Raw genomic sequence first — 27,023 nt, 5'->3', positions numbered from 1 at the left:
TACTTTCCTCTGGAGCTTGTCTGCACTCTCTCTAGCATGTGCTACACCCTCTGCCACTGACTTTTAAGGCCACTCCTCCACTGGCCATTTCAGAAACTCAGGCCCATTTTGTCATGTGGTATCCTCCCTCAGATCCTCCAGAGGACTTCCTCTTGTGATAATGTGAGCAATGTTGGAGCCCCAAGGATCCACCACCAGTCTTCAACCAACCAGACTACTGGATCTCACCAAGTCTGTTAGCAAAGAATGTTGAGTACCTTAGCTATCTCTTTGAATTGCTCCCAGGACTGTTTAACTGTCAGCGTGACTGAACAATACTAAATTTCCATTTTCTTTTTCCTTTTGGAAAAGTTGATCAAGGTCATCATGTGGAGCTTGTCTTCCTCCACCTGGTGCCTGAAACCCACGGCTTTGACGTCTTCATCTCTTATTTGGTTTAGAAAGCTTGTGCCCTGACCGGACCCATATGGCTCTTCTTGTGGTTTTGTCCAGCTCCTTCAGGCGATTATGGGAAGTCAAGAGATTGCCCACATAATTTTTCTTCTGAAGGACTGCATTCCACTTCCACCATCTCATGGATTTGGGACACGGACATAGACTTAAACTTATCTTGCCACTCTGGTTCTTTTTCCAGGTGCCTTTCTGTCCTCAGGAATGTGGTCTTTACTGCACTTCTGCTGATAGGAAGAGAAGCAGGGTCTTCAGTCCACAGATACTGCATCCCAGTATATAGATGTTATGCGAGCATCCTCTCTGATGCAGGTGAGGCCTTCTTTTATGATCTCAAATTACCCTCCACCACCAGGGTCATCTTCTTTCCCATCCATCCATCCATTTTCTTCCGCTTATCCGGAGTCGGGTCGCGGGCACAGCAGCCTAAGAAGGGAAGCACAGATTTCCCTCTCTTCGGCCACTTTGTCCAGCTCTTCCTGGATTCCGAGGCGTTCCCAGGTCAGCTGAGAGACATAGTCTCTCCAGTGTGTCCTGGGTTTTCCCCGGGGCCTTCTACTGGTGGGACATGCCCTGAACACCTCACCAGGAAGGCGTCTGGGAGGCATCCTAATTAGATGTCCAAGCCACCTCATCTGGCTCTTCACAATGCGGAGGAGCAGCAGCTCTACTCTGAGCTCCTCCTGGATGACCAAGCTTCTCACCCTATCTCTAAGGGAGAGCCCAGCCACCCTACGGAGGGTTTTTGGCCGCTTGTACCCGCAATCTTAATCTTTCGGTCACTACCAAAAGCTCATGACCATAGGAATGAAGATCGACCAGTAAATCGAGAGCTTTGCCTTTCGGCTCAGCTCCCCCTTCACCACAGATCGGTGCAGAGTCCGCATTACTGCAGACGCTGCACCGACTGTCAATCTCCCGCTCCATCCTTCCCTCACTCATGAACAAGACCACGAGGTACTTAAACTCCTCCACTTTGGGCAGGATCTCATCCCTGATCTGGAGAGGGCACTGAGAACCATGGCCTCGGATTTGAAGGTGCTGATTTTCATCCCAGCTGCTTCACACTCGGCTGCAAACTGATCCAGTGAGAGCTGGAGGGCACAGCCTGATGAAGTCAACAGGACCACATCATCTGCAAATCCTGAGGTCACCAAACCGGACCCCCTCAACACCCTGGCTGCGCCTAGAAATTCTGTCCATAGAAATTATGAACAGAATCGGTGACAAAGGGCAGCCCTGGTGGAGTCCAACCCTCACCGGAAACAAGTCCGACTTACTGCTGCCAATGTGGACCAAGCTTTGGTCGTACAGGGAACGGACAGCCTGTATCGGGGGTCCAATACCCCATATTCCCGGAGAACCCCCCACAGGACTCCCCGAGGGACACGGTCGAATGCTTTCTCCAAGTCCAGAAAGCACATGTGGACTGGTTGGGCAAACTCCCATGCACCCTCAAGGATCCTGCCAAGGGTCCAGAGCTAGTCCACAGTTCCACGACCAGGACGAAAACCGCATTGCTCCTCCTGAATCCGGAGTTCGACTGTCCGGCGGACCCTCCTCTCCAGTACCCCTGAATAGACCTTACCAGGGAGGCTGAGGAGTGTGATCCCCCTATAGTTGGAACACACCCTCCGGTCCCCCTTCCTGAAAAGAGGGACCACCACCCCAGTCTGCCAGTCCAGAGCCACTGCCCCCGATGTCCACGCAAACTTGCAGAGTTGTGTCAACCATGACAGCCCATCAACATCCAGGGCCTTAAGGAACTCCGGGCGGACCTCATCCACTCCAGGGGCCCTGCCACCGAGGAGTTTTTTGACCACCTCGGCAACCTCAGCCTCAGAGATGGAACAGTCCCCAGGCTATGCTTTCTTACTGAAAGCATAGCCTCTCTCAACATCATCATAGAGAGCAATTACTAATTTCACACCTACCATTATTGTAATATGACATGCATCTGTTTCTATTATTGCTGTGCCTCCCCCCCTCTCCCCAAAAAGAACCCTTGTAACGGGGAAAAAAAAGAGGAAGAAACCTCAGGAAGAGCGGTAGAGGATAGTGAGGGATCCCTCTTTTTTTCCTTGGGTGATGTGAGGGTCTAAGGGCAGAGGGATGTCGTACACTGTAAAGCCCTCTGAGGCAAACCATGTTTTGTGATAATGGGCTATATAAATAAAACTGACTTGACTTGACTTACTGAAAGGCATGTCAGTGAGATTGAGGAGGTCTTCGAAGTATTCCCTCTACCGATCCACAACGTCCCGAGTCAAAGTCAGCAGTGCCCCGTCCCCACCATACACAGTGTTGACAGACCGCCGCTTCCCCCTCCTGAGACGCCGGATGGTGGTCCAGAACCTCTTTGAAACCATCCGGAAGTCGTTCGCCATGGCCTCCCAAACTCCTCCCACGCCCGGGTTTTCGCCTCTGCGACCGCCGTAGCTGCACTCCACTTGGCCTGCCGATACCTGTCTGCTGTCTCCTGAGTCCCACAGGCCAAGAAGGCCCGATAGGACTCCTTCTTCAACTTGACGGCATCCCTCAAAGCCGGTGTCCACCAACGGGCTCGGGTGTTGCCACCCCGACAGGCACCAACCACCTTATGGCCACAGCACCAGTTGGCCACAACAGCAACGGAGGCACGGAACATGGCCCACTCGGACTCAATGTCCCCCACCTCCCCCGGGACATGGTCCAAGCTCTCCCGGAGGTGGGAGTTGAAGCTCCTTCTGACGAGACTCTGCTAGACGTTCCCAGCAGACCCTCACAATGCGTTCGGGTCTGCCAGGTCTGACCGGCGTCCCCGACAACTGAGCTTCTAGGATCACTGGGACACGCAAACCCCACCACCATGATAAGGTGGTAGCTCAGGGAGGGGATCTTCTTTCCCCTGGTTGATAATTTCCACAGCAACATCCCTCACATTTCAGCTCACAGGCTGTTCTGATGCTGTCCTATTTCCACCATTTCAGGAACTTACGATTAGTCGAAGCTGTAAAATTTGTCTCAGCCGTATCTTCCTGCTGCAACCGAGCTGTTTTAATCGCTGACCCTTTGCTTATCTCCTCATGTTTGACTGCAGCTGTTTGGACTAAGCAAAGTGTGTTTGGGACTCGTGCAGCCTCCCCTGTCTCCTCAAACATGTCAGGGTGTGCTTTCCTAATGGACGCTACCACAAAATGAGGTCTCCAACAACTTTTACCCTGTGTGGGGTTAGTCTTCCCTCTCCATGGGTGATAAGATCTACCTCCTTTGGACTCTTTAATTCTTTAAGCTTGACTTCTGGTAAAAATTTCTGCAATTTCTCAGGTTCAATACCTTTGGACTTTGGCGATTTTATCCAGGCCATGGTAGGCAAGTTCATGAGTCCACTCTGTTCCTTTAGGAGTCTTGACTCTGACCTTCGGAAGACACCTTTGAGTGTCAACTTTGATGGTCATTCCGACTACTCCATAGACAACTAAATGCAATGTAAATGCAGACTGTCAGCAGCCTTATGGGTATGTAGTTTGTGTCTGATGCAAGGCCCAACAGAGTCCCAAACTTCTGCCCTTTGTTGGCAGTGACCTCCATCAGCATCATGATGACAGGAAGCTTGCAAAAGTCTCTTCCCTTGTGAAACTTGGATTGGTCCTTAGCAATGGTACTTGCAACTGCAGTCTGGTTGGTGAAGTCTTCTCTACATCCTTCTGCTCTCTTTAGGGAAAGTTCAACTCAAAACGTATCGTGTTCCTCTGTTTCTCTGCAGCTTCAGGCATTTCAACATCCTAAAGAAAAAGATTTTGTCATTGTGTCTTTCACCATCACACACATCAAATACTTCTCCAGGACCCCCGACTTTGTTGTTCTTGTAGAAGCATTTCTCCTCTGGTTTTTCTTTTCCAAACGGCATGGTGTCTTCATTTTCTATTTCAATAGTTTGTATGAGGTCACTGACTTTCCTTTGCTGGTTTCCCTATACAGCTGGCATTTCTTCTTTGGGTCTTCAAGGATTTCTGTGGTGATAGTTGACTTATTTCCATACCTGTTCTCCAGCAATGTTGTAGGTTGAGAGTCTTATGTAATTTTGTCATTTGTAGTTGGATTCTCTTGACCTCAGCAGATCCAGACAGCTCCCCTTGTCTTTGCAGGCTTACCATTCATTCTTTTCTGCAACCACCGAAAATTGGAAGATGGTGGGCATCCTCCTCACAATCAGTGCTGCCAATGTGGGCAGAGCTTCTACGGTTAGTGACTCAGCTGCAGTCCCCCATGCACTTACAAATCCAGCTCTCCTTAGCTCAAGGTTGATGTTGGTTGCCTTTAAGTCTTTGACTCTGCCATCTAGGTCACTTCTTGTTTCCATAACAAGTACATTACCAGCTAGGTCATAGGCTTTTTCTGCTTCCATGATAACAGATTAATTCATTTTCCATACCTTGACCACAGATTAGCTTGGACCATGTCTCTTCTTGTCACTTCCTCAAATCTGTCTTTAATATCCCTGGCAGTCCTCCCAATGTTGCCCTCTTCCTTCCAGTTTGAGAATTGTTCCTAGCTTCTCTCCAGGATTTTGAATCTTTGCCAGCAGTCCAGTCCTGTAATTACTGTTGGCTTCAAGTATTCTTCTTAAACAATCTGAGAGCGAGGTGAAATCCTCCCCTAGCTCTGCTTCAACCATGCTGCTTCATCCTCTGCTGTTTGGTGAATCTGCTTTTTTCAGCAGTCCTTGATTTCTTCAACTCTTTGTTTTCCCCAGGACAGCCTCACCCTAACCCTGCCATCTGGAGTTCACAGACATATATAGCATTTCTTTCACTGCATCAACAATTTTTCTCTGAACGTCCGATGCCTTTTATCTTTACACCCAGGCTGCTCCAGTGGCTATCAACTGATCAGTTATTTGGTGTTTTCTTGACCAATGTCTGCCCAAACCAGAAAAGACCAAAGGGCACTAAAGGAAGCATGGGACAACCTAAATCCTTTCTTTTCTTTTTGTCTTTGTAACTGCTTTGAGAGCTATAGTAAGGAAAACAGGATTCCAGCATCAAGTCTGATCAAATATTACCAAAGGAGAAAGAATGAGAAAGAGAATGTGAATGAAATTGTTACTTCCTGTAGTGAGCTTTGTTGATCTTGAAGGTAGAGTATGGTCTCATCAGACTCTAATTGATTCTGTTTTCTATGTTTGCTGTTTCCTTTAATGTTATGGTTTATGCCAAATGGCACAAGCAAGTGGTTTGATGAAAATGGAAAAAGGACAGGGAGAGAATGGGCTTTCTTGCCTGGTGCTCTTGTGCTTTTTTTATGTGATCTGTTAGTGGGGACTGTGTCCCTGGGTGTATTATAGTGTTTTTATCCAGTGAATGAGCAACTCCCCAAAACCAAGCTTTTGTAGAACCTTAAAAACATCCAGTTAACTTTATTGAATTCTTTCTCTGTGTCAAGTTAAACTATAATTGTCTTTTCTTTGTTGTGTCGTGAAACGTTGATTAAGTGTAAGAGTATTCAAATGTTGGTAGTGGAATGTCATCTTTCAATGAAGCCGGTTTGGTCGTTATGAATTAAAGATGGAAGTACTCTTTCTACTAGTGTTTTGGAAATAATTTTAATGTTTGTGTTGGCTAATGATATGGAGCCATAAGCAGAGGAAGGACTTGAGTCCTTGTCTGGTTTTAATAAGAACTTTAAAGCTCTTATTAATTTTGTGAATTTTGGCTCTATTTTCTAAATCTGATTCAACAGAAATTGACCAGTTGATGTAGAGATCCAAACAAAACATCAACTGGTCAATTTCTGTTGAATCAGATTTAGAAAATAGAGCCAAAATTCACAAAATCACAAATCAAAATTGTAAAATCTTTCAAAATTCACGAAACCTACCTTTACCTAAAGGATATCAACAGGTACAACTTGAGTGGAAAGTGCTATAGATCATTTCAAACTCTAAATGGATCACTGTTAATTTCCTTTTTGAATGCTTTGCATTTTGTGTGAATGTCATCAACTGACAGGAGGTAAACATGGAGAATGTGTGTTAGCCATGCATACACCAACACAAAAGTACCCTCCATTTCTTGTGACTAGTTAATTATCACCGATCACCTAGATCTTATAATTATGATTCTCAAACAGACAAAGCTCACCCATCATGATCTTTTCTCTCATCTCTCCCTTGCTCCCTCTTATATCTCTATGTCAGTGGCCAATTAGTATCTTTCACCCCTAATATGATGGGTTTGTTGCATTTCAATTAATACATATTTACTGTAGAATTGATCAAACTATCTGTAAAATAGTGATCATATTATGAAGGAATTAGCATTTTCAACATCTTGTACTGCTCTTTACCTCTTTGTATATGTCCTAATTAGAATTACTTATTTTTACATACATTTCATGACACTCAAGACTTTTCCACTTAAGGTGAGGTTTTTTTTTTCTTCTTATAATCTTACATGAGAAATGCAACATGAAGCAGTCTCTGATATGTATGTTCTTCTCTTTAATTTTGTCCTCTCTTCTTTCTATCGTCTCTATGTGGCGGCTTGCCAAACCACAACTGTAGAATATCGTGAGTAACTCCACCAACTGCCCTCGCTGTTCTTTCTTTGTTGTTATGGCTTTTTCTCACTCTGTCAGTTTGGTAGCATGTCTCCAACCCTTTTCCTCTTGAGGCTTTGTGCTGTTCAGTCTGCTGTGTCCTCAAACCCCTCTATCTCAGTGTGTGTTGGTATGGGTAACTGAAGTTATCTATTCAATCAATAGTCAACTAAAGAGCAGTAACCAAAAATGTGCATTTTTCAAATCATAAGAGCTGTTATGTTAAATTATATACTGTTCATTACAAGTTGTAAAAGGTGAAAGTTTCTGTTTATTGTTTTGCTAGCTGATGGGACAACTGTCACCAACAGACTAAGGTCAACACGTTCTCATCCCAACTTGTCACATGTTGATGCTTTGCAGTGGACTTCAACGACTACTTATTATGTTCTAGGTATCCCTCTGCATCTGTTGTTGATGGGGATGCTGCTACCATGATGTCAACAAATGCATATGGTGGGATGAGGTGCAATGTGGTAATATTAAGACAACACTAGCACATGGCAACCAATGCCAGAACGTTAACATCAGGTAAGAACGTTCTTACGCCGTCCAGCAGCGTTTAATGCGCATGCGAAAAGTGCCTTGTGGCGTTGCAAACTTTTGCCAAAATCACTGACAAAAGCGACACTATTTTACGAGTTTGGAATGAGAACGGGCTGCTAAGCTGTAGCTAAAGATTGTAATTCTCTTACTCTCAAACTCTCTAAATTCTCTAATTCTCAAACTCTTGGCTAATATCTGGCTGATAAGTTCTCTGCATGATAATGTCTGTACTCTAGCACCACTCTGCATCATTTAATGTCTTTGAGCGGTAATTTTTATTGTTTTATCTGTTTTCTTTCATATGCAAACAGTTACAAGCTAAATTTGTACTGTATTTTTATGTATTTTGTATTTTCTGTATTTTTACTGGTCTGTTCATGTTAAAACAATGTAGGTCACCAATTAAAACTGGAGGTTATTTGACTGGAAGAGCTGTAATTGGAGTTTAAATTCCAACTGCAAAATATTTCACAAAAATCACAATTACATTTTTTATGCAAATTGCAAATAGCTATAGCACTAAACTAGAATCTATGCTGGTGTAGGGGCCTGATTACTTTTGATGAATGTTCTGATTTTATTTGAAGTTAACACATGGCTCTGTATAAAAATGGAAGCATTTCGAAACTAATGGAACACATACTACACCAATGAATATAGGCTGTCAGTTTTTGTTCTTGGTTGAATTTGGTGGGAAATCTGCTAGATTGTCTTGTGGTACAAAACGGATGAATAGTTTTTGGTGTTGGCAGATGGTGGAAGGAGTGACAATATGTTCATTTTTTTCAGGGAGAGGGGACAGAAAGTGATGGAGCTTGTGAGGGAAGGGTTATAAACACTTGGGGATAATAGTTTGTTGTTCCAGGGCTCATCAGCTGTCTGTCAGTCAAAATCAAGATGCAGGGCATGACTTCATTTCTGACATACATTGTCAGAGATGATTCTTATTATGTCTGACATCCTGTTAGAGCCACTACTGTCCCCCAAGAATGCCCACCCACGCTGAACAATTTACACACTGGCAGAATAAAATACAATGGACACCAAGACAACACACAAATATAATGCTTTAAAAAATCTTAAAAATAAAAAAAAAAAAATCAGATAACAGAAAAAATAGAAAGCTGGGTTTGCGTTGTGAAATGAAGTAAGTGTGGGCAGAGTAAGGAGCCACTTATTTAGACCTAACCCACACTTTAACACAGGTTGCTGGCAATCAGTCAACTGTCATCAGCTTGTCAATCACTGTGCAGCAGCTAGAACGCATACACAGACACACACACATTCACACACACACACACACACACATACACAAAGCAGTTACAGCACATAGAATGACATGTACCCTTAATACCCCTTTCCCACAAAAATTAGAAAGTGAATGCAATTTTTTTTTATCCAAAATTAGGCATTATACTCCTTTTCCATAGCCAGCACACTAGAGAAAAACACAATTCGACTCAACTGTCTTTTGGGTTTTTTTTTAACTGGTGTGCCACGTTGGATGTGACAGATAGGTCTGAAAAAGGGTCAATAAATAGCAGAAAGCAGCATGGAGGCCAGTGAAAAAATTATGGTGTCAACTTCTTCTTTACATGCCTTACTTATACATTCCTTATACTTATACAGCAACTGGCTATATGGCGGCCCTGCTACTCTAATCTTCAACAACTTCTATTTCCTAATTAAAGGGTTTATGAATCAAAAACAACGAAAACTGTAACTCAAAATGATCACAGTGAGATTACATTGCTCTTAAAAAAATTCAGGTAAGTTAACATAAAATATAAGTGTGAAATAACCAAAAATAGGCACAGAGAAAGACATGCATACCTTCCCAGGAGAAAGTCAGGTGCAAACGGAAGAACAGTTTGCAGGAGCGCAGCAAATACAACTCCGTTATTACCGCACTTCCTGCTACACCAAAAGAAAAAAAAATCCCCTTTATGGAGGAGTGGGCAACACCTACACAAGATGCTGTCTCTCATACTGCTAATTTTATGAACAGCAAAGAACGTTTTTATGAACATAACTTAAAAATACAAAGGAAATTGTGTTATCCCCATCAAAATAAAAGTCTCATAGGAATCTATTTGAGATTTCACAGGGAAATACAATGTCCTGTTCATCAACAACATACACTTCCTGCACTTGGCCCACAATGGATGGTATTTTGTGGTCACCTGTTGTTGCATAGAACTGGTAACGGTACTAAAATTAGCACATCCACCTGGGTGTCGTATTTTCATCACTGTTGATTATAACCTTTCCCATTAAAAACAAACGTCAAATACTAGGTGGTGTTAGTATTTTTTTTTTTTTTTTCGCACAGTGGGAAAGGGGCTTAAGATGACATCCTCACTTGTTATCATCCTAAGATGCTCCTGAGAGAGCAGTACTCACAAAAATACCACGCTCCTTTTTGTGGATGTTTAAGTTTTGGGCTATAGGGGCCAAGCGCATCAGCTGTTTACTGTTATACAGCTGACTTAGGAACAGGCTTGTGTTCCTAAACTGAAAGACGGCACTGACCTGTAAAATTACCACTGGCTGTGGGGTTGAGCAAACTTAAGCCTTGAAATGTTGTACAGCCAAGAGCATTGCTTGGGCTTCTTTTTCAATTTGGCACTTCAATTCAACTGTAGCAAGCACCAGCTCCACTATTAGTGCCAACAGCACTGGTAAGCTACAGTAAGGACTTTTTACAGTCAGGAAATATCTGCTTGCTGTTCTCTTAGTGGGGCTCAGTCTGTTAAAAGGGACCCAAGTTGAGAAAGTGATGAGGCTCCTACTTAGTAGTGGGAACAGATAACCAAGCGATGGTGCACTTGGCCCTGATGGACCTGCTTGCCTAGATAAGTGATAGCCTAAAGCCTCTTTCCACTACATGGTACCAGCTCTACTCTACAGTACTCCACTCTATTCTACTCGACTTTGGTATTGGGTACTTTTTGGGGGGCAATTTTCCATTAGAAGATCGTACCGTCTCAGTGTAGCTGGTTGAGTTTCAACACGAGATTTCCCATCAGCAGAATAGACTACCACATCATCAATATATATATATTATTTGTTACTTGTGCTTGGCTGGTGCATTGACCATATACCTCAGGATATGGGATAACAAATACAGAGATCTCAGGTGCACGGGCTGTCAAGGGCACTTGCAAGTAGCCCTTGAGCAAACTTCATGACTGGCAAGTAGCTCCAATCCTATCCATACATTCTTCCACAGAAGGAAGAGGAAATTGGCTTGGTAAAAATGTTTACCTTCCTGAAATCAATAGAGAAATGTGGTGCCCCCGAGGCCGGTTCTAGGCATGGGTGGGGGTTGGGGAGGGGGGGGGGGGGCTGGCAATGTCCCCATACATGCACCACCTGCCCCACAAGTGCCAAACACAGGCATCTTTTGCCCCAAATAATTCTCAGTTTGAGGAGTTATTGTCACTAAAGAAAACGACAGTGTTGCGATTTTGCATCATCAGTGTACAGGCAAGACCTGACCAATCAGAGAGGTTTTACAGGACTCCAGTGTCAAAGACTGTTTCCCCGTCCAGTACTGCAAAACACCAGGACAAACTGACAGCAGAGTGTACTGCTGGTACTGGTCTCCTTAGATTGTGGCCCAAACACATGAAACCAACTAACGTTTTCTGTCAGAAGTCACATTACATAACGTTACGCAAAAGGAGCTAAAATGGTGCACACATTCTTTATATTATCGGAGAAAACTCTGTGTGTAAACTAACTTTCATTTCAAAGTGACAGCAAAGAGAGAGGGGGCAGACAGTGCACACACCACACTGCATCAACTGTGTCTGAAAACCAGTATTCCAGTATATTAATATACAGCTGTGAAAGAAGTACTCATATGTGGAAGAAATACTTTGTTTTCAGTAAAAATTCTGCATTCAAATTATTCAAGTAAAAGCACAAAAGTATTAGAATTAAAGTGTAGAGTATAAGTATTCAGATAACCTATTATAGCCTATATATTTCATTATTTGATTATTATTTTATTGTTACCATTATTGCTCTGCTTCTCTCCCCCTTTCTTCCCCTCTCTCTTTCTCTGTCTCTTTCTCTTTCCTTTTTGTCATTAGTGTAATGTAATTGTTATTTATGACATCTATGCACGTCTGTTGGAAGAGGGATCCCTCCTCAGTTGCTCTTCTGAGATTTCTACCATTTTTTTTACCCCGTTACAGGGTTTTTATCACAATCCCAGGCCAATGCAGCAGGCAACACCTGAGCTCAAGTGGATGAAACTGTTTCTCGAGAACTGCAATATAAGGCCTCAGCCACACAGCCTGTAACCAAGATTGCAAATACACAACATGCAATGGGGCTTGACTCCAGGTCATTCCACATACCTGCACTACAGTAATGCTACCACTAATGGTTTTAAAAATTCCCTTAAACAAAAAAGACTGAGCAGCTCCTTTATCTTATAGAAAAGGAATTGAGATAGGCTTCAAAGAAGGCTAGTGAGCCATTCATACAGTGTGGTCTAAAGGGGTCCTGCTTGGTGCCATCTTCAAAGGACTGACTGGGATCTTTTTCTACTCCAGGCAACTGACATGGTGTTGAAGCCTTGCAGGCTTAATAGCTTTCTGCTTTTTACTGAGGGCATGACAATCAACTATGACGTGGCTCTTTATAGAAGAACATATTCTCTCAGAGAATTCAGTGCTAGCCTTTGGAGCAAAAACTGGCAAAATCAGGGCAATTGTTGCCAGTTTTAAATCAATTAATGTGAGGAGAACCAGAAATAGAATAGACCAGAATAGACCTCCTGAGCTTTACCTGTTAGTTTACACTGCAACAATAATAAAAATTCGAAATTTTTAACATCCTCCTCAGACAAATGAAAAACTTATGTTCTTGCCAACATCAACCAAGGAGTGGACACAGTGTGTGTGTGTGTGTGTGTGTGTGTGTGTGTGTGAAGAAGGCCAGCCACTTTAGTGGCTAGTAGTTCACATTTCTAACTAACCCACTCTCAAATTTATGTGGTTTCCTCTCTACTTGAGACTATACTTATCCATCTCTTCCTAAGACTGTACTTCTATTTAACTAAACCTCAACTAGTCTTCCTTTGCTTTCCCAGGCCTGATTAGACAATAAACCATAATTCTGTTAACTGGAGATCCTTACCTGAGTCATCACTATATTTCCCTATTGTCTAAGAGCATAAACCCCATAAGCACAGGAAAGATCGTTCACCTTCTTCTAATGTCGCAGATGCCAGAGAAAAGGTCGGCTCTGGAAAAGTGGCAGTGTCGTCTTTGTGGGGGCACTGAACAATGCGGGCTTGCGCAGTCCCCTTGGTTGGCCTCTGTCAGTTTTAACGTTGCAAACCCGGCTTTAGTTTGTTTTCTCCATCTCTCTCTCTCTCTCTCTCTCTCTCCCAATGGACAGCCGGATCATCTTCTGACACCTCACATGGCTGAGATGAGATCTTGATGAAAGCTCATCAGACCTCATTTAATTCGAAGTCTTTTGTCGTTCAGTCTCTCTCGTGCAAAGTCCTTTGGTCGATGTTGCACAGGCTGTTTCAAAAGTTCTCTTTTTCTTATGTAGATTAAAGGCTTGAGGAGGGGAATGGAGCAAAGGCAAAAACCAGAGTCCCAAGACTTGTCCTTGTTTATAAAAGTTTTGTGAAAAAGGGGATGCAGTGCTTGACTGTCGAAGTGGGAAAAATACACTCCTACTGTTTTAACTATCTAGATCTAATTTCTTCCTAAAGTGTTGAAAAAGTTCACTACATGCTTTTGAATCCTCAAGATCTGAAACCATGACACTCTTCTTTGCTGATCGGGACCTAACACTTATGAGAAAACCAAACAGTTCTTTGGCAGACCGTTAAATGAGTAAAACAGTATTAACCAAGTTTAACAAACATGATGAACATGTGTTAGAATAAGTAAGAGCAGTAATACTACAGTGTCAAAACATTCTGATATAAGTAAAGGTTATTCAACATCCTATTAGAATAAAGGTATAAAAGTGCTCGTATCAGAATGATCAAAGCCCCATCAAACAAAACAAATCCTATAATTAGCAAATCACAATTCGCATGATTAGAAAACAAATATAGCATATGCAAACAACAACGTATATAGGAGGGATGATTACAGATACAGATAAAGGCCTAATTACAATAAGAGGATTATCAAATAGAAAGTTGCGGCGTAAGTATTTGTATGCACATAAAGGAAATGCATACATCAATGCAAGTCTGTATCAGGAGTATCAAGGGTCTTTCCTCTTCAGTGTTCAGTTCAGCAGTCTGTCAACAAAGGGTTAAATTGACTTGTCTCTTTAATGTAGGGATCTCCCAATGTCTTCATGAGTCTTTGCAGGAGCTCAGTTGTCAACTCCATGCACCAAATGAGTTGTAAGTTAAGTCAGACTGGCTGGGCAATAATGTCTGTCTCTGCAGAACAAAGTCATAAGTTCAACAGGGCAATTAGGTCCATTAGCTGACCCTGAGGTCAGTTTAGGAGAAAATAAAAAGAAGTTCAGTCTTAGCCGTTATTTAAACATTTTCTTATATTCAGGAATTGTCCTCATTCACCACATTAAAGGTGCAGTTAAAATTACAGAAGCTGTGTCCAAAAGAGTTTTTTTATGAGGCCAATGAGCCCATGATATAGTCTTCTACATAGAATTCCCTAGATGAGCATTTCTCAACTGGAGCGGTACTGACCCCCAGGGGGGCGTTCAGAGAACGTTGGAGGGTGCTGGAAGCAATATTTTTTTGGGGGGGGGTTAAGGAGCTCTTGGGGGTATATGTGTCTTTTTGATAGCAGCTTAGCCATACTTGCACATTTTGATGATTTTAAAACATGCCTTTACCACCATCAGCTGAAGCATTTTTTGTGGCAAGGTCCCGAGCTTCAGGTGTACGTGTCACAGTAGAAAACTATCCCACCTTTAAGTGTGGCATGCTGGAAAACCACAAGAAAAACCCTGCTGTTTTTGCATAGCAAGATGCTGATTGTACAGTCAGCCTGTTCTTTGATCTAGTTTGAGTTTTCCACCTCAGATGAAGAGCGCTCCTCCACTTCCCTAAACTTTGTTTCACTCAGAGAGTCTGAAACATGGCTCTGTCAGACAGTCTGACTGCAGAGCAGACTATAGGACAGAAGTTGGGTATTTTTTTTCTCAAAATATTACAGCTTTATTGTGGACTTCTTATTGACAGAGTATGATACAAAGTATGAGACTGATGAGGGTCTAGGGTATAGCTATTGCTAATATTCAACTCTTATTTAAAGTTGGGCTTTTACATGTAGACCTACAGTGTTATTAAAATATTGAGTTTCAAACACCATAAGACCACAATACACTATAAACATGGAAGGCACGAAAAATACATATACTATAATACACATACTACAGTACATTAACCACAATATACCCTTTACAGAGAACACTAATTATCCAAATTTAGATTTATGAAATTATATTTTTCAGATACCATTCATGCTGCTCCTAATAACCTGTCAATATAAATTTAACTCACATTGGATAGGCAGGATGGGTTTCCTGGTTACTACTCTGTGTCTCGTCTTGTAGATCCTTGTCTTGCATTGTGACCCTATTGTGTGTGCATGTGAGAGTGTGTGTATACTATTTTAAAATATCCACAATGCCTTTTGCCTCTGTTAGATAATTGTCAATGTGCTGCTAAACCCCTATATTGTTGCCCCAGCCATCCCAACTGCAACTTTATATTTATGCCTAAACCCAAATGCAACCCAAAGGGCTTATATCTGGTCAGTTCCTCTCAGCTTAGTGGAATTTCAGTTACGTTTAGTCAAGAAGTAAATGTATTAGAATTACAGCATAAATGATTTCTGAGCGAAATAAGGTCAGTTCTGTAGAGTTTATTTTTCCCTTTGCTCAGTTTAGGTTCTGACAAGAGTTCTTTGGTGTAGGTCAGGAACAGCTAAAAGATAAAAATGTTTTTGTCCCCACAAATCCACCTCATGCTTTGACATCCTGGCAGGGCTTTCCGAGGCATTGCTGAAAGAAAGAGGCGAAAAAGAGAGCAGGAGGCTGCCACCATGATTGAGAGGTACTGTGTCTTGGCTGTCCTATCATGTCCTGTGTGGTGCAAAACCATCTAACATAATCCCCCCGTCTAACAGGTCTCATCATCTGTCTCATTTCTTTCTTAAATTCTCTTTTTTTCTTAACGGACTTTTGGCTGATTTTTAACCTCATTTATATGGATACTGTACATTTTCAAATAGTGACTGAGGCCTTTAATTACCTATAATGTAGAGAGAACCAGGCAATGCAGAGAGAACCAAGTGAAAGTCAACACTTTCAAACAAAGTCAAACACATTTTTTTTCAAACAATCTGTGTAATCCCTGTGAAATCTCAAATAGATTCCTATGAGACTTTTATTTTGATGGGGATAACACAATTTCCTTTGTATTTTTAAGTTATGTTCATAAAAACGTTCTTTGCTGTTCATAAAATTAGCAGTATGAGAGACAGCATCTTGTGTAGGTGTTGCCCACTCCTCCATAAAGGGGATTTTTTTTTCTTTTGATATACAAAATAAATAAATAAGAACACAAACAACAATAGCTAAATGAATAAAATAGTAAATGAAAAGGAAAGTAAAAAATAAATAAATAATAATATGTTCTTATTGTTCTTAACATATCAGTATGTATTTTTCAAGATTGTTTTACTTTATATTATATATTATTTATATGTTGTATGTTTACTTCAAGTATTTTTTACCATCATACAATATACCAATCACGTTTCTTACTATAGGGTTCATTGTGCTGTTTCATTGACATTGTTCTGTTTTTTTAGGATCATTAGCCTGTAGCTGAGAAGGAAAGATATGGAATCTAACTCTGTAAAGCTTACAGAGTTAGATTCCATAGCTTTCCATTTCTTGTGGGTTTTCTGTTGAGTAGAAATAAAACCTCATAGTTCTAACTTGAGTTGTCCAGTAATACCATAGCAAGTTTGGGTACTTCAGCCCTCTCCTGTCAAAAAGTAAGTATAGAATAGGCAGGCAGAGTCTGGGCATCTATTTTTCCATACAAAATTATTGAACAGTTTTTAGACTAGAAAAAAAGTTTGAAGGAGGCAACAATGGGATGTTCTGACAGAGATACAGTAACTTGGAGAGAGTATTCATGTTAAGAATATTAATTCTACCTTTTACAGAGATCGGAGGAGATGATCATCAATCAACTGACTTAGTTTTTAACACTGGTGTATAATTGGCCTGTAATTTCTTATTGTTTTGTTGTTCTGTTGTTTACTACCTTGAATTGGTTAATATGACTGGGTGGGATTTCTCTCTCAGCTAAATTAAACAACAGAATGGATGATTTTAGGCCACTGATTTTGTAACCTAATTTTTTTTTTTCGAAATAGAGTCACAATATCTGCAAAGAGAGCTATGTGGTTTTCGACTTGACCAATAAGTGTACCATAGATCAGTGTGTGATTTCTAACATCTATTGCTAAAGGCTCAATTGCAATTATGAATAGTAGGGGGGAGAGAGGGCAGCCTTGTCTACATCCTCTCTTGATTTTAATTGGATTGGATTGGATAAATTATTTTTTGTAACTATTTCTTTGTATAAAAGTTTCACCCATTTGAAAACATAATTGGAATGAGGGCGCTGTTGAGCATGCTCACGGAGTAGATGCATCAGACCGAGCTCCTGCAATATTCTTTTAAAAATCATATATTGTGAACCTCGTACCTACCCGAACTTTGATATAACGTATGCTGAGTGATCTGTGACAATCTCTACAATGTCACAAAAGCTTCCTAAAAAGCCAAGAGAGGGTAGGCCACTAAGAAACACCACAAACTCTACAGCTAACTTGGAAGCAGATGCTAATGCTAAAAGCATGGAGGCGCTAGCTAAGGCAGTCGGCACTATACAAGCTTCAACTGACTCATTTCGAGAGGAAAGTCAGGCATCTGTTGCCTCTCAACACTCGACACTGATTATGTATGACCAAAGAATAGCAGACGTGGAGGATGGACTGAACAAGTTTGATAAGAGATTGAACAGCGTGGAATTATCAACATCATCACTGGCTAAAGAGAATGCTATCCTGAGAAAGAAGGTGATTTACTTGGAAAACTACACCAGAAGACAGAATATTGTGGGGGTAAAAGAAAACACAGAGGGACCACGTCCTGTGGAGTTTGCCACCAAAGTGTTTGGTGGTGGAAGAAAGTTTTGAGAGACCGTGGTCCGTGGACAGAGCCCATAGAAGTTCAGCCCCAAAACCAGGAGAGGGCAACAACAGATCACGGCCGTTCATAGTGAAGTTACACAACTTCCAAACAAAAGAGCTGATCCTGCGCCTTGAAAGAGGCCCTCTCACCTATGACGTATCACGAATCCACATTTTCCCCGACTTCAGCTCCTGATATCAACAAATGTTGATATCATCGAAATCAGTACAAACAATGCAAGCATTCATGGACACGCAAAGACTCATACACCCATGAAGGGTTAAAAATCCCACTAAAAGGCAGTATTCTTTTTTTGGTAATGTACAAAAGTCATTTTTTCCGATATATTTTTTTCTGTTTGACTCTTATTTAAACAGTGCTATTACAGACTGTAAATATATTACAATTATGATCTCTGACCATGCCCCTGTAGCTAGAAATATAACACTTCCAATTCAGAGGACTAAAGGGGTATGGCGGCTTGAGTCTGGCTAGCATTTCAGACTTTGTGCAGTTTGTCTCAGAACAGATTGATTTTTTCTTTGATACAAACGTTACAGATGGCATCTCAGCATTGACTCTTTGGGAAACGCTTAGAGCATATCAGATTATTGCTCGCAATGCATTTATTAGGAAAACTACTCAAAGAAATATTGAGAATACAAATACAATCAAATACAAACCGATCCCTGATTTAATAAGGAAAAGAGTAGGTTTACAAACAGAAGGTCATCTCTTAACAACTAATGAAGCAGAGAGGCTAAGCTTTAAGTCTTGAAGTAGATTTTATGAAGAAGGGGATAAACCCACACACACAAGTTGTTAGTGAATCGGCTTCGTCAAAAAGCAGCATCTCATATTATTTCCCAGATTAGATTATCAGATGGCATCTTAACAGAGAATCATCAAACTATCAATGATCAATTTAAAGAATTCTATTCTAAACTATATTCCTGATTTAACACCAGATCACAACCAATTTGATGTGTTCTTTTTGAGACTGAACATCCCCACAATCGATCTTAATTCAAAGGGGAGTCTAGAACAGAATCTCACTCTAGTAGACAAATAAAATACACCATACGATCACACCATGTTATAATAATTTCATGTATTTTGTGTTGTGAGAGTACAAAGAGCGCTGAGGAATGCACTGTGACTTTTATCCCAAGACCAATGCAGATTCCCATCATTATCCCACTGTCATACTGTGTTTACAGAGCACACTGTGTATTAAAGAAGCCCATAATCCACCTGATGGCGGGTTGTGTGCTGAAGTGACAGTATTTTGGAGCTGCATCTCATCACATTAAGTTGTGACCCATCACAAAGATATATATATACATATATACTGTATATATATATTTATAATATATAATGACAGTACATCAGCAACTGCTTGGCCAATTTTCATGTTTTATGGGTGCTTTTGGAGGTTATTGAGGATGCTGAATCCATTGATTGAAAAATCTGGTATTTTTAAAACTGAAACCAGAAGTCTGCATATTCTAACGGTTGGGTTGATTTTAATTAATTTTGATTAAATTTAGCCATTTTAGAACACAATGAGTTGACTGCATTAGACAGATAGCTTACTATGTATTATGTATTCCTCTCGTACATCAGCTAATTGGTGGTATAACGACAGCTGTGCTATCGGTTTTAATATTTACGTGATAATCAGATAATGGTATATTTATCTTTCTCTACACACACATACACAAATATACATACAGCTTATCACAGAATCATATCGTAATCACGACCGGAGAAATTAAATTAACAGAATCAAAAGTGTTGTGCCCACTAAAATACAACAAAAGGTGGTGCCTTGTACTATTGCCCTGTGTATTAATACACAGCTCAACTTTAAGTAAATACTACATTCAGTACTGTTTAGTACTGTCACTAGTACTTCGCGCTGCTCACTGATAACCAGTTGTTTGAATACAGACGGCAGACTGTATATGGTCTCTGATACAGACACGGTAAAACGTCCATATTACAAGCTTTACAGCCAACAGCATATGGATGTGTTGTAAAAATAAATGAATGTAAAAAATGATGAATTATGATTCAAAAATATCCGTTACTAAGGCCGGCACGAAGCCTGTGTTGTGTTAGGGACTCCAAGAGGTACATGCGCATTCACGCGGTAGAATCCCGCGGGTCCTATGCGCGTTCATTTTAGCGTGTGCGTGTGTGTGTGTTTAGAGTGTAATGCTTTAAATGGAAAGGTACATATCTAGTATTTTGAGCGGGTAAGATCGTTACAGACCCATTTTCACACTGACGTGAATTTGACTGGGTGATGTTGATGCGCGGGTGTTTTTAGGTGTCTTTTAAGCTGTTGTCATTCACTATGAAAATACAATGTTGGCTGACTTATGGATCCGCTCTCCTCTGAGTCGTTGCTCTATTTTAGGCTCTGCCTTCTTGACTCCTGCAATCAGCACTGACATGGCAGCATTGTTTTTTGGGATGTCTCGGATACAAAATTTTTCAATGCATGCGGGAGGATGTGTGCTTTTTATTTTCCTGTGACACTTTGATAAACACTGAAATTGACCTTAAAGTCGTGGGGTGTTATGGGGTGGCACAAACAACAGCGGCTGTGTGGAACAAGCTAGCAATAATCGACAGCAGGTGGGTCTTGTCAAAAGCAATAAGCTCTGGGTTATGGACCAGTATATAATACCTCATTCCCACTGCAATTAGTGGGTGCACACGGGTTGATGTCTGTATTCCCACTGCCACATTAGCTGGCGTGTGTGTGTGCGCGCGCGCATTGTGTTGTTGGGTAGTCGGTGCAACGTCACGGACAGGCAGGAGAACAGGTATCAGTGAGCAGCAGCAGAAGCAGACGTCTTTGAAAACTTTTCTTTGTGTTTTTGTCTTTATTTATCTCTTACTTATTAAGTCCCCCTTTCAAATTCGGTGCAGATGTGTTGGAATCTGTGTTTTAGCGCTGCTTAGGCGGACACAGACAATAATTAGTGACGGCGCCTCATTACATCTCGCCGGTTAGGGAACAGAAATGACTGCGTTCACCTCAAGCCCCCAGGAAGTGCGCCACCCTCTGAAGCAAAATTTACATAGTGGCCGAAAGTGGAACTACAGCGTCACGTGATGCACACTGGCCCAGAATGACTTTTCCCCATTTGTTAACATTGGGAAAGAGACCTCCTTAAATCACTGGATAATTTTTTTTGAGACATGTTGACTTTTCAAAACGCGTTTTTTCCTAAAGACGTAAAATGCGCTATTTTCAGAATCAAGATTTGGAATTCGGTCTTTCTCCAGACATAAAATGAATGCGCATCGGGACTCGTGAGAATGCGCATTAACTTGAGTTTCTGATACAGCACAGGCTTCGTACCGGCCGTAGTAATGGATATTTTTGCTGTAATTCATCATTTTTTAATCACAATTCATAATTTTAACCATTTTACAACACATCCATACGCTTTTGGCTATAAAGCTTAATATGGATGTCAAGTCAAGTCAATTTTATTTATAGAGCCCATTATCGCAAAACATGGTTTGCCTCAGAGGGCTTTAAAGTGTACGACATCCCTCTGCTCTCACATCACCCAAGGAAAAACTCCCAAAAAAGAACCCCTGAACGGGGGGGAAAAAAAAAAGGAAGAAACCTCAGGAAGAGCGGTAGAGGATGATGAGGGATCCCTCTTCCAGGACGGACAGACGAGCAATAGATGTCGTAAATAACAAATGAAATACAATTATGGCAAAAAAGAAAAGAGAAAGAGAGAGGGGGAGAAGAGGGGGATGTTGAGGGTGATGATAACAGTCTCATGCATATGCTGATAGGGAGGTGTCAAGATCACAACATCGGCGCAACCAGGACCAGACCACAATCAGGGCAAGCGAGGGCACAGTATCAGTACAGCCACAGCACGAGCACAACCAAAGGCAGGGTCGCAGCATCAGCACAGCTATCACCACAGCTATCACCACGGTCAGGCACAGTCAAGGTTACGGCCAGGATCCAGGAAAACTAGGAAACAAGGGAGCAGGAATGCTCCCGAGAGGCAACAGGATTCGCGTAGTGCAATCCAACAGACCCAGGCTCTGTAATCGCGAGCCCCAGGTAGTGAAGGTACCACATGGCTATCACAGATGTAAGGCTAAGCTAAACTACTGAGGCTAAGCTAAGCTTGCAAATGGCAATGCAGTTAACAGACATGCATGATTTTCCGATGGCGGCATTGAGAGAAGGAAAAGGAGCTCAGCGTATCAGAGGAAGTCCCCCGGCAGGTTAAACCTATGTCAGCCTAACTATGGGCTGGTCCAGGCAACCTGAGCCAGCCCTAATTATAAGCTTTATCAAAGAGGATGGTCTTAAGTCTACCCTTAAAAGTTGAAACGGTGTCTGCCTCCCTGACCGAAACTGGAAGATGGTTCTATAGGAGAGGAGCATGGTAGCTGAAGGCTCTGGTTCCTATCCTACTATTGGAAACTTTGGGAACCAAAAGTAACCCTGCATTTTCAGAGCACAGTGATCTTGAGGGTTGGTAAGGAACTATGAGCTGTGAGACATAGGATGGAGCCTGACCATTTAGAGCTTTGTAAGTAAGGAGGAGGATTTTAAATTCAATCCTGGATTTCACAGGGAGCCAGTGCAAAGAAGTTAAAACAGGAGAAATATGGTCCCTTTTCTTGCTTCCCGTTAGAACACGAGCATCAGCGTTCTGCACCAGTTGGAGAGACCTAAGAGATTTGTTGGGGCAACCAAATAATAGGGAATTACAGTAATCCAGCCTAGAGGTGACAAAAGCATGTACTAATTTTTCAGCATCTGTTTGGGAGAGGATATGTCTATTTTTGCAATGTTACACAAGTGAAAGAAAGCCGTCCTTGAAGTTTGTTTTATATGGGAGGCAAAAGATAAATCTTGATCAAATAAAACTCTGAGGTTCCGTACACTAGTGCTAGAGGCCAAGGTAATGCCATCTAGAGAAATTATATTGTTGGAAAAGGAGCTTCTGAGGTGTTTGGGGCCAAGAACAATAACTTCAGTTTTGTCTGAATTCAACATCAGGAAATTACGGCTCATCCAGGCTTTTACATCCTTAAGACATGTTTGAAGTCTAGATAGCTAATCAGTTTCATCTGGTTTCATAGATAGATATAATTGCGTATCATCAGCATAACAATGGAAATTTATATAGTGTTTTCTAATTATGTTGCCTAGAGGAAGCATATATAAAGTAGAAAGGATTGGTCCAAACACCGAACCTTGTGGCACTCCAAAGCAGACCTTAGTATGTGCGGAGGATTGATCATTGATGTGAACAAATTGGGAACGATCTGATAAGTATGACTTAAACCAGGCTAGTGACATTCCTTTAAGGCAAATTAAGTTTTCAAGTCTGTGCAGTAAGATTTGATGGTCAATGGTGTCAAATGCGGCACTGAAATCTAATAGGATTAAAACAGAGACCAGACCCATGTCAGAAGCGCTAATTAAGTCATTATTAATTTTTGCAAGTGCCGTTTCTGTACTATGATGAACTCTGAAGCCTGACTGAAAGTCCTCGAATAAACTGTTGTCTTGGAGAAAGTCACAGAATTGATGAGCAACCACTCTCTCAAGGATTTTAGAAATAAAGGGGAGATTAAATATCGGTCTATGAGTGGACTTCCGGTGATGCAAGCGCTTGGGTAGCCACGTTTTGTTGGAGCTCCGGCACGTTATCCTGTTTCATTAATTTCTGCTGGCGTTATAACTTAAAACTAAACAGATTCTAATCCGGGTGATGTCCCTGGACCAGCTGTGGAGCAAAGCTGCCGGCAAAATGCCTCCAAAAAACACCACTAAGAAGAAAGATGTAACGGCGGCCTCTCCTCGTGTTGACGATGCTATGCTAACGGGTGGTACTAGCCCCCCATCCGCTAGCCTGGAAGCAGACCCGGTGCTGACCAGAGTTCTGGAGGCAATGACGGCAAATATCGCACAGATGATGGATGAAAAACTAGAAAAGATGGCACTCGATATCAAAGCCAACATCTCTCAGAGTTTGAAAGAAGTTACCGAACGGATTGGCGAGGCTGAGCAGAGGATCCTGATGGTGGAAAACGCTTCGGCTGATACTGAAAAGCGCCTGCTAACTCTGGAAAAGACGGCTAACGAGTTAACCGAGCGTCTCCACGACTACGAAAACAGGGGCCGACGCAAAAACCTACGGATCATTGGCCTGCCGGAGAAGCTGGAGGGGACGAACACAACAACGTTTATGGAGACGTGGATACCCCAGATCCTGCAGCTCGACACTAAGGCGGGACGCATTAAGCTGGAGAGAGCACACAGGCTTCAGGGTCCGGAGACGTCCAGGTTCCCCCGTGCCATAATTGCGTGGTTTCATAACTTCAGCGACCGCCAACGAGTGATGGATGCAGCTAGACGACTGAAAGACATCCGAGTTGAGGGAACGAGGATTCACTTTTTCCCGGACTTTGCTGCTGCAACACAGAAGAGGCGACGCGAGTTCGACCAGGTGAGGAGGAAGCTGCAGAATATCGAGGGGGCTCGCTACGCCATGATCTACCCTGCTTCACTGAGGATTACGGTGAATAACACTGTTAAAACGTTTCATTCTGCAGAGCAAGCCTCTGTGTTTGTTGACTCTCTCTAGTGGACAGGAGATATGTAGCTGAAGCGGGTAATTTCATCATTGTTTGGGCAAGTTGTTAACTAATAAGGCCACTGTTCCACCTAAAAAGCACATTTTGAGTTAACTTATGGTTGATCTTTAAAAGATTCATATGGATACACTGGTCAATTTTTTTTTTATTATTTATGTATATTTTTTAATCTGATAAGCTACAGTTATTAGAGAAACGTAAGTAGTGATTACTCATGAAACACCTGCTTACTGCCAACCAGGCAAAACAGCCGTTCTGCTTTCCATGGCTGTGGACACTGGGACTTTTGTTTGAGTTTACCTAACAACGCCATCAGGTCTCATAATGTAGTAAATATTGCCCCCCTCCCCCCTTTCTTTTCTCCTTTTTGTCTCCTCTCCTCCTTTTGGGGAGTTGGTTAACTTTACTTTGGTTTTCACCAATGGTGGGGTGGCTCATATATTTTTAGTCACTTTAATTTAACCAAATGTGCCAGCTCGATTAGGAGCATGCTTGCATTTAGGGTTAGGCAAAGGGTCTCTCACCTTAAAGGAGGGTTTGAATTTACTCTCCGTTTAAGTTTAAAGGTATTGGTATGGTCAATGAAGGACCTAGTGTATGTGTTTGTAAATAGTTTTATTCCAAGGTTGGCCACTGGTTTGTTAAAAGTTTACAATGTGCTCAGTTTGATTAGCTTACTAGTATGTATGGCAGTGAGTATTAGCAACAGCTTGAGTTATGCTAAAGTTTATTTAATTTAGTTATGAGTATTCCTAGTATTAAACTTTGTACTTGGAACGTGCGGGGTATTCATCACCCAGTAAAGAGGAAAAAAATTCTCACCTCCCTTAAAAAGGAAGGTGTTGAGATTGCGTTGCTGCAAGAAACCCACTTGGAGGACCAGGAACATCTTAAACTGAAACGAGATTGGGTCGGCGAGACTTTTTTTTCATCCTACACGTCAAACAGTAGAGGCGTGTGTATTCTAATCAACAAGAAATTGGCCTTTAAACTTGAATCTTGTGTCAAAGACAGTAATGGATGCTACATTATAATTAAAGGCCTATTATATGGAAAGTTTATCTCAATTCTCAACATGTACGCTCCACCTGGTCACCCTACTGATTTTGTTACAAAGGTATTTTTGGAGTTTGCTGAACTTGAAACCGAATGCTCCATAGTAGGTGGCGACTTCAATTGCCACCTTAACCCACTTATTGATAGACTGCCGGCAGAAACTGGGGCCCCCTCAAAAAGAGCTAGAGCATTAATAGATACGTGTGATGAGTTTGGATTTGTTGACATTTGGAGAACTGTACATCCTGATTTAAAAGAGTTCACCTTTTTTTCCAGTGCTCACAGAACTAGCTCCAGGATAGATTACTTTTTTGTTCCTAAGCTGATGCTATCATCTGTGGTGTCTTGTAAAATAGGAGTTATTTCTGTTTCTGACCACAGTCCAGTATTTTTACAATTGATGTTTAATGAAAAACAAGGTTTTAGTAACTCTTGGAGGTTCAATGCACATCTACTCAGTGACCCCAAATTTGCCTCATATTTTAAGTCAGAATTTAAAATCTTTTATTCCATAAATAAAACACCTGATATTTCTCCCTCGGTGTTGTGGGAGACCTGTAAAGTGTATGCCAGGGGCCTGATTATCTCCTATACAAAAAGTAAAAAACGCAAATATTTGGAAGCCCAAATGAAACTAGAAAGTGAATTATCCAGCCTTGAAAAGATGTACGCTAAATATCCATCTGAGGCTAATATGAAGGCTATGCTGGCCACAAAAGCATCTCTAAATTCTCTGCTTACTCATAGAGCCGAGCAAAGTATTAGGTTCGCTAAACACAGGCTATACGAGTATGGCAATAAACCAAATAAATACCTGGCAAGATTAGTAAACAGGAGGAGTGACTCTCAGACAATTTCATCTATTAAAGACACAAATGGATCTAGTAAATTTGATACAAACAATATTACTAGGGTGTTTAGGGATTTTTATAGTGAGCTCTACACCAGTGAGCAGCCAGATCTGATTGATAAATTCATGTCTAGACTCACTCTACCTAAACTAACAGATGAACAAAGACGAGAACTGGATAAACCAATTATAAAACAGGAGGCTTTGGAGGCATTGCAGACCCTACAGTCAGGAAAAGCCCCAGGCCCTGACGGCCTTAGCTGCGAATTCTATAAAGAATTTATGTCAGAACTTATAGACCCTTTTCTGGAGATGTTAAATGATTCGTTTGTTAGAGGATCTTTACCGAAGTCCCCCACCGAAGCCAACATCAGTCTCATACTTAAAAAGGGGAAACCAGCTGATGAATGCCCCTCGTATCGTCCTATAAGCCTGTTAAATGTCGATTTTAAAATACTTTCCAAAATACTAGCACGGCGCCTTGAGAAGGTACTTCCTAATATTATTAATGTCGATCAGTCAGGATTTGTTGTTGGCAGGAACTCTAGTAACAATATGAGAAGGCTGCTAAATGTAATTCAGTTGTCACATCAGAAGAAACTATCCAGCATGGTGGTGAGTCTAGATGCTGAAA

General features: G+C 41.6%; 1 protein-coding gene across 1 annotated transcript in view; it reads left to right on the top strand.

Annotated features, from left to right (window-relative positions):
- Positions 1 to 27,023, top strand: part of nsmfb (NMDA receptor synaptonuclear signaling and neuronal migration factor b) — a 134,143-nt gene that overhangs the window by 56,232 nt on the left and 50,888 nt on the right. Inside the window, exons 5-6 of the mRNA XM_042488989.1 lie at positions 6,995 to 7,000; positions 15,590 to 15,658. Coding sequence (XP_042344923.1) covers positions 6,995 to 7,000; positions 15,590 to 15,658 — 75 coding nt within the window. The remainder of the gene's footprint in view (positions 1 to 6,994; positions 7,001 to 15,589; positions 15,659 to 27,023) is intronic.

The sequence above is a fragment of the Plectropomus leopardus genome, chromosome 6 (genome assembly GCF_008729295.1).
Source record: "Plectropomus leopardus isolate mb chromosome 6, YSFRI_Pleo_2.0, whole genome shotgun sequence".
Classification (NCBI taxonomy): Eukaryota; Metazoa; Chordata; class Actinopteri; order Perciformes; family Serranidae; genus Plectropomus; species Plectropomus leopardus.
The sequence above is the reverse complement of the archived record's forward strand: the minus strand, read 5'-3'. Positions and strand labels throughout refer to the sequence as shown.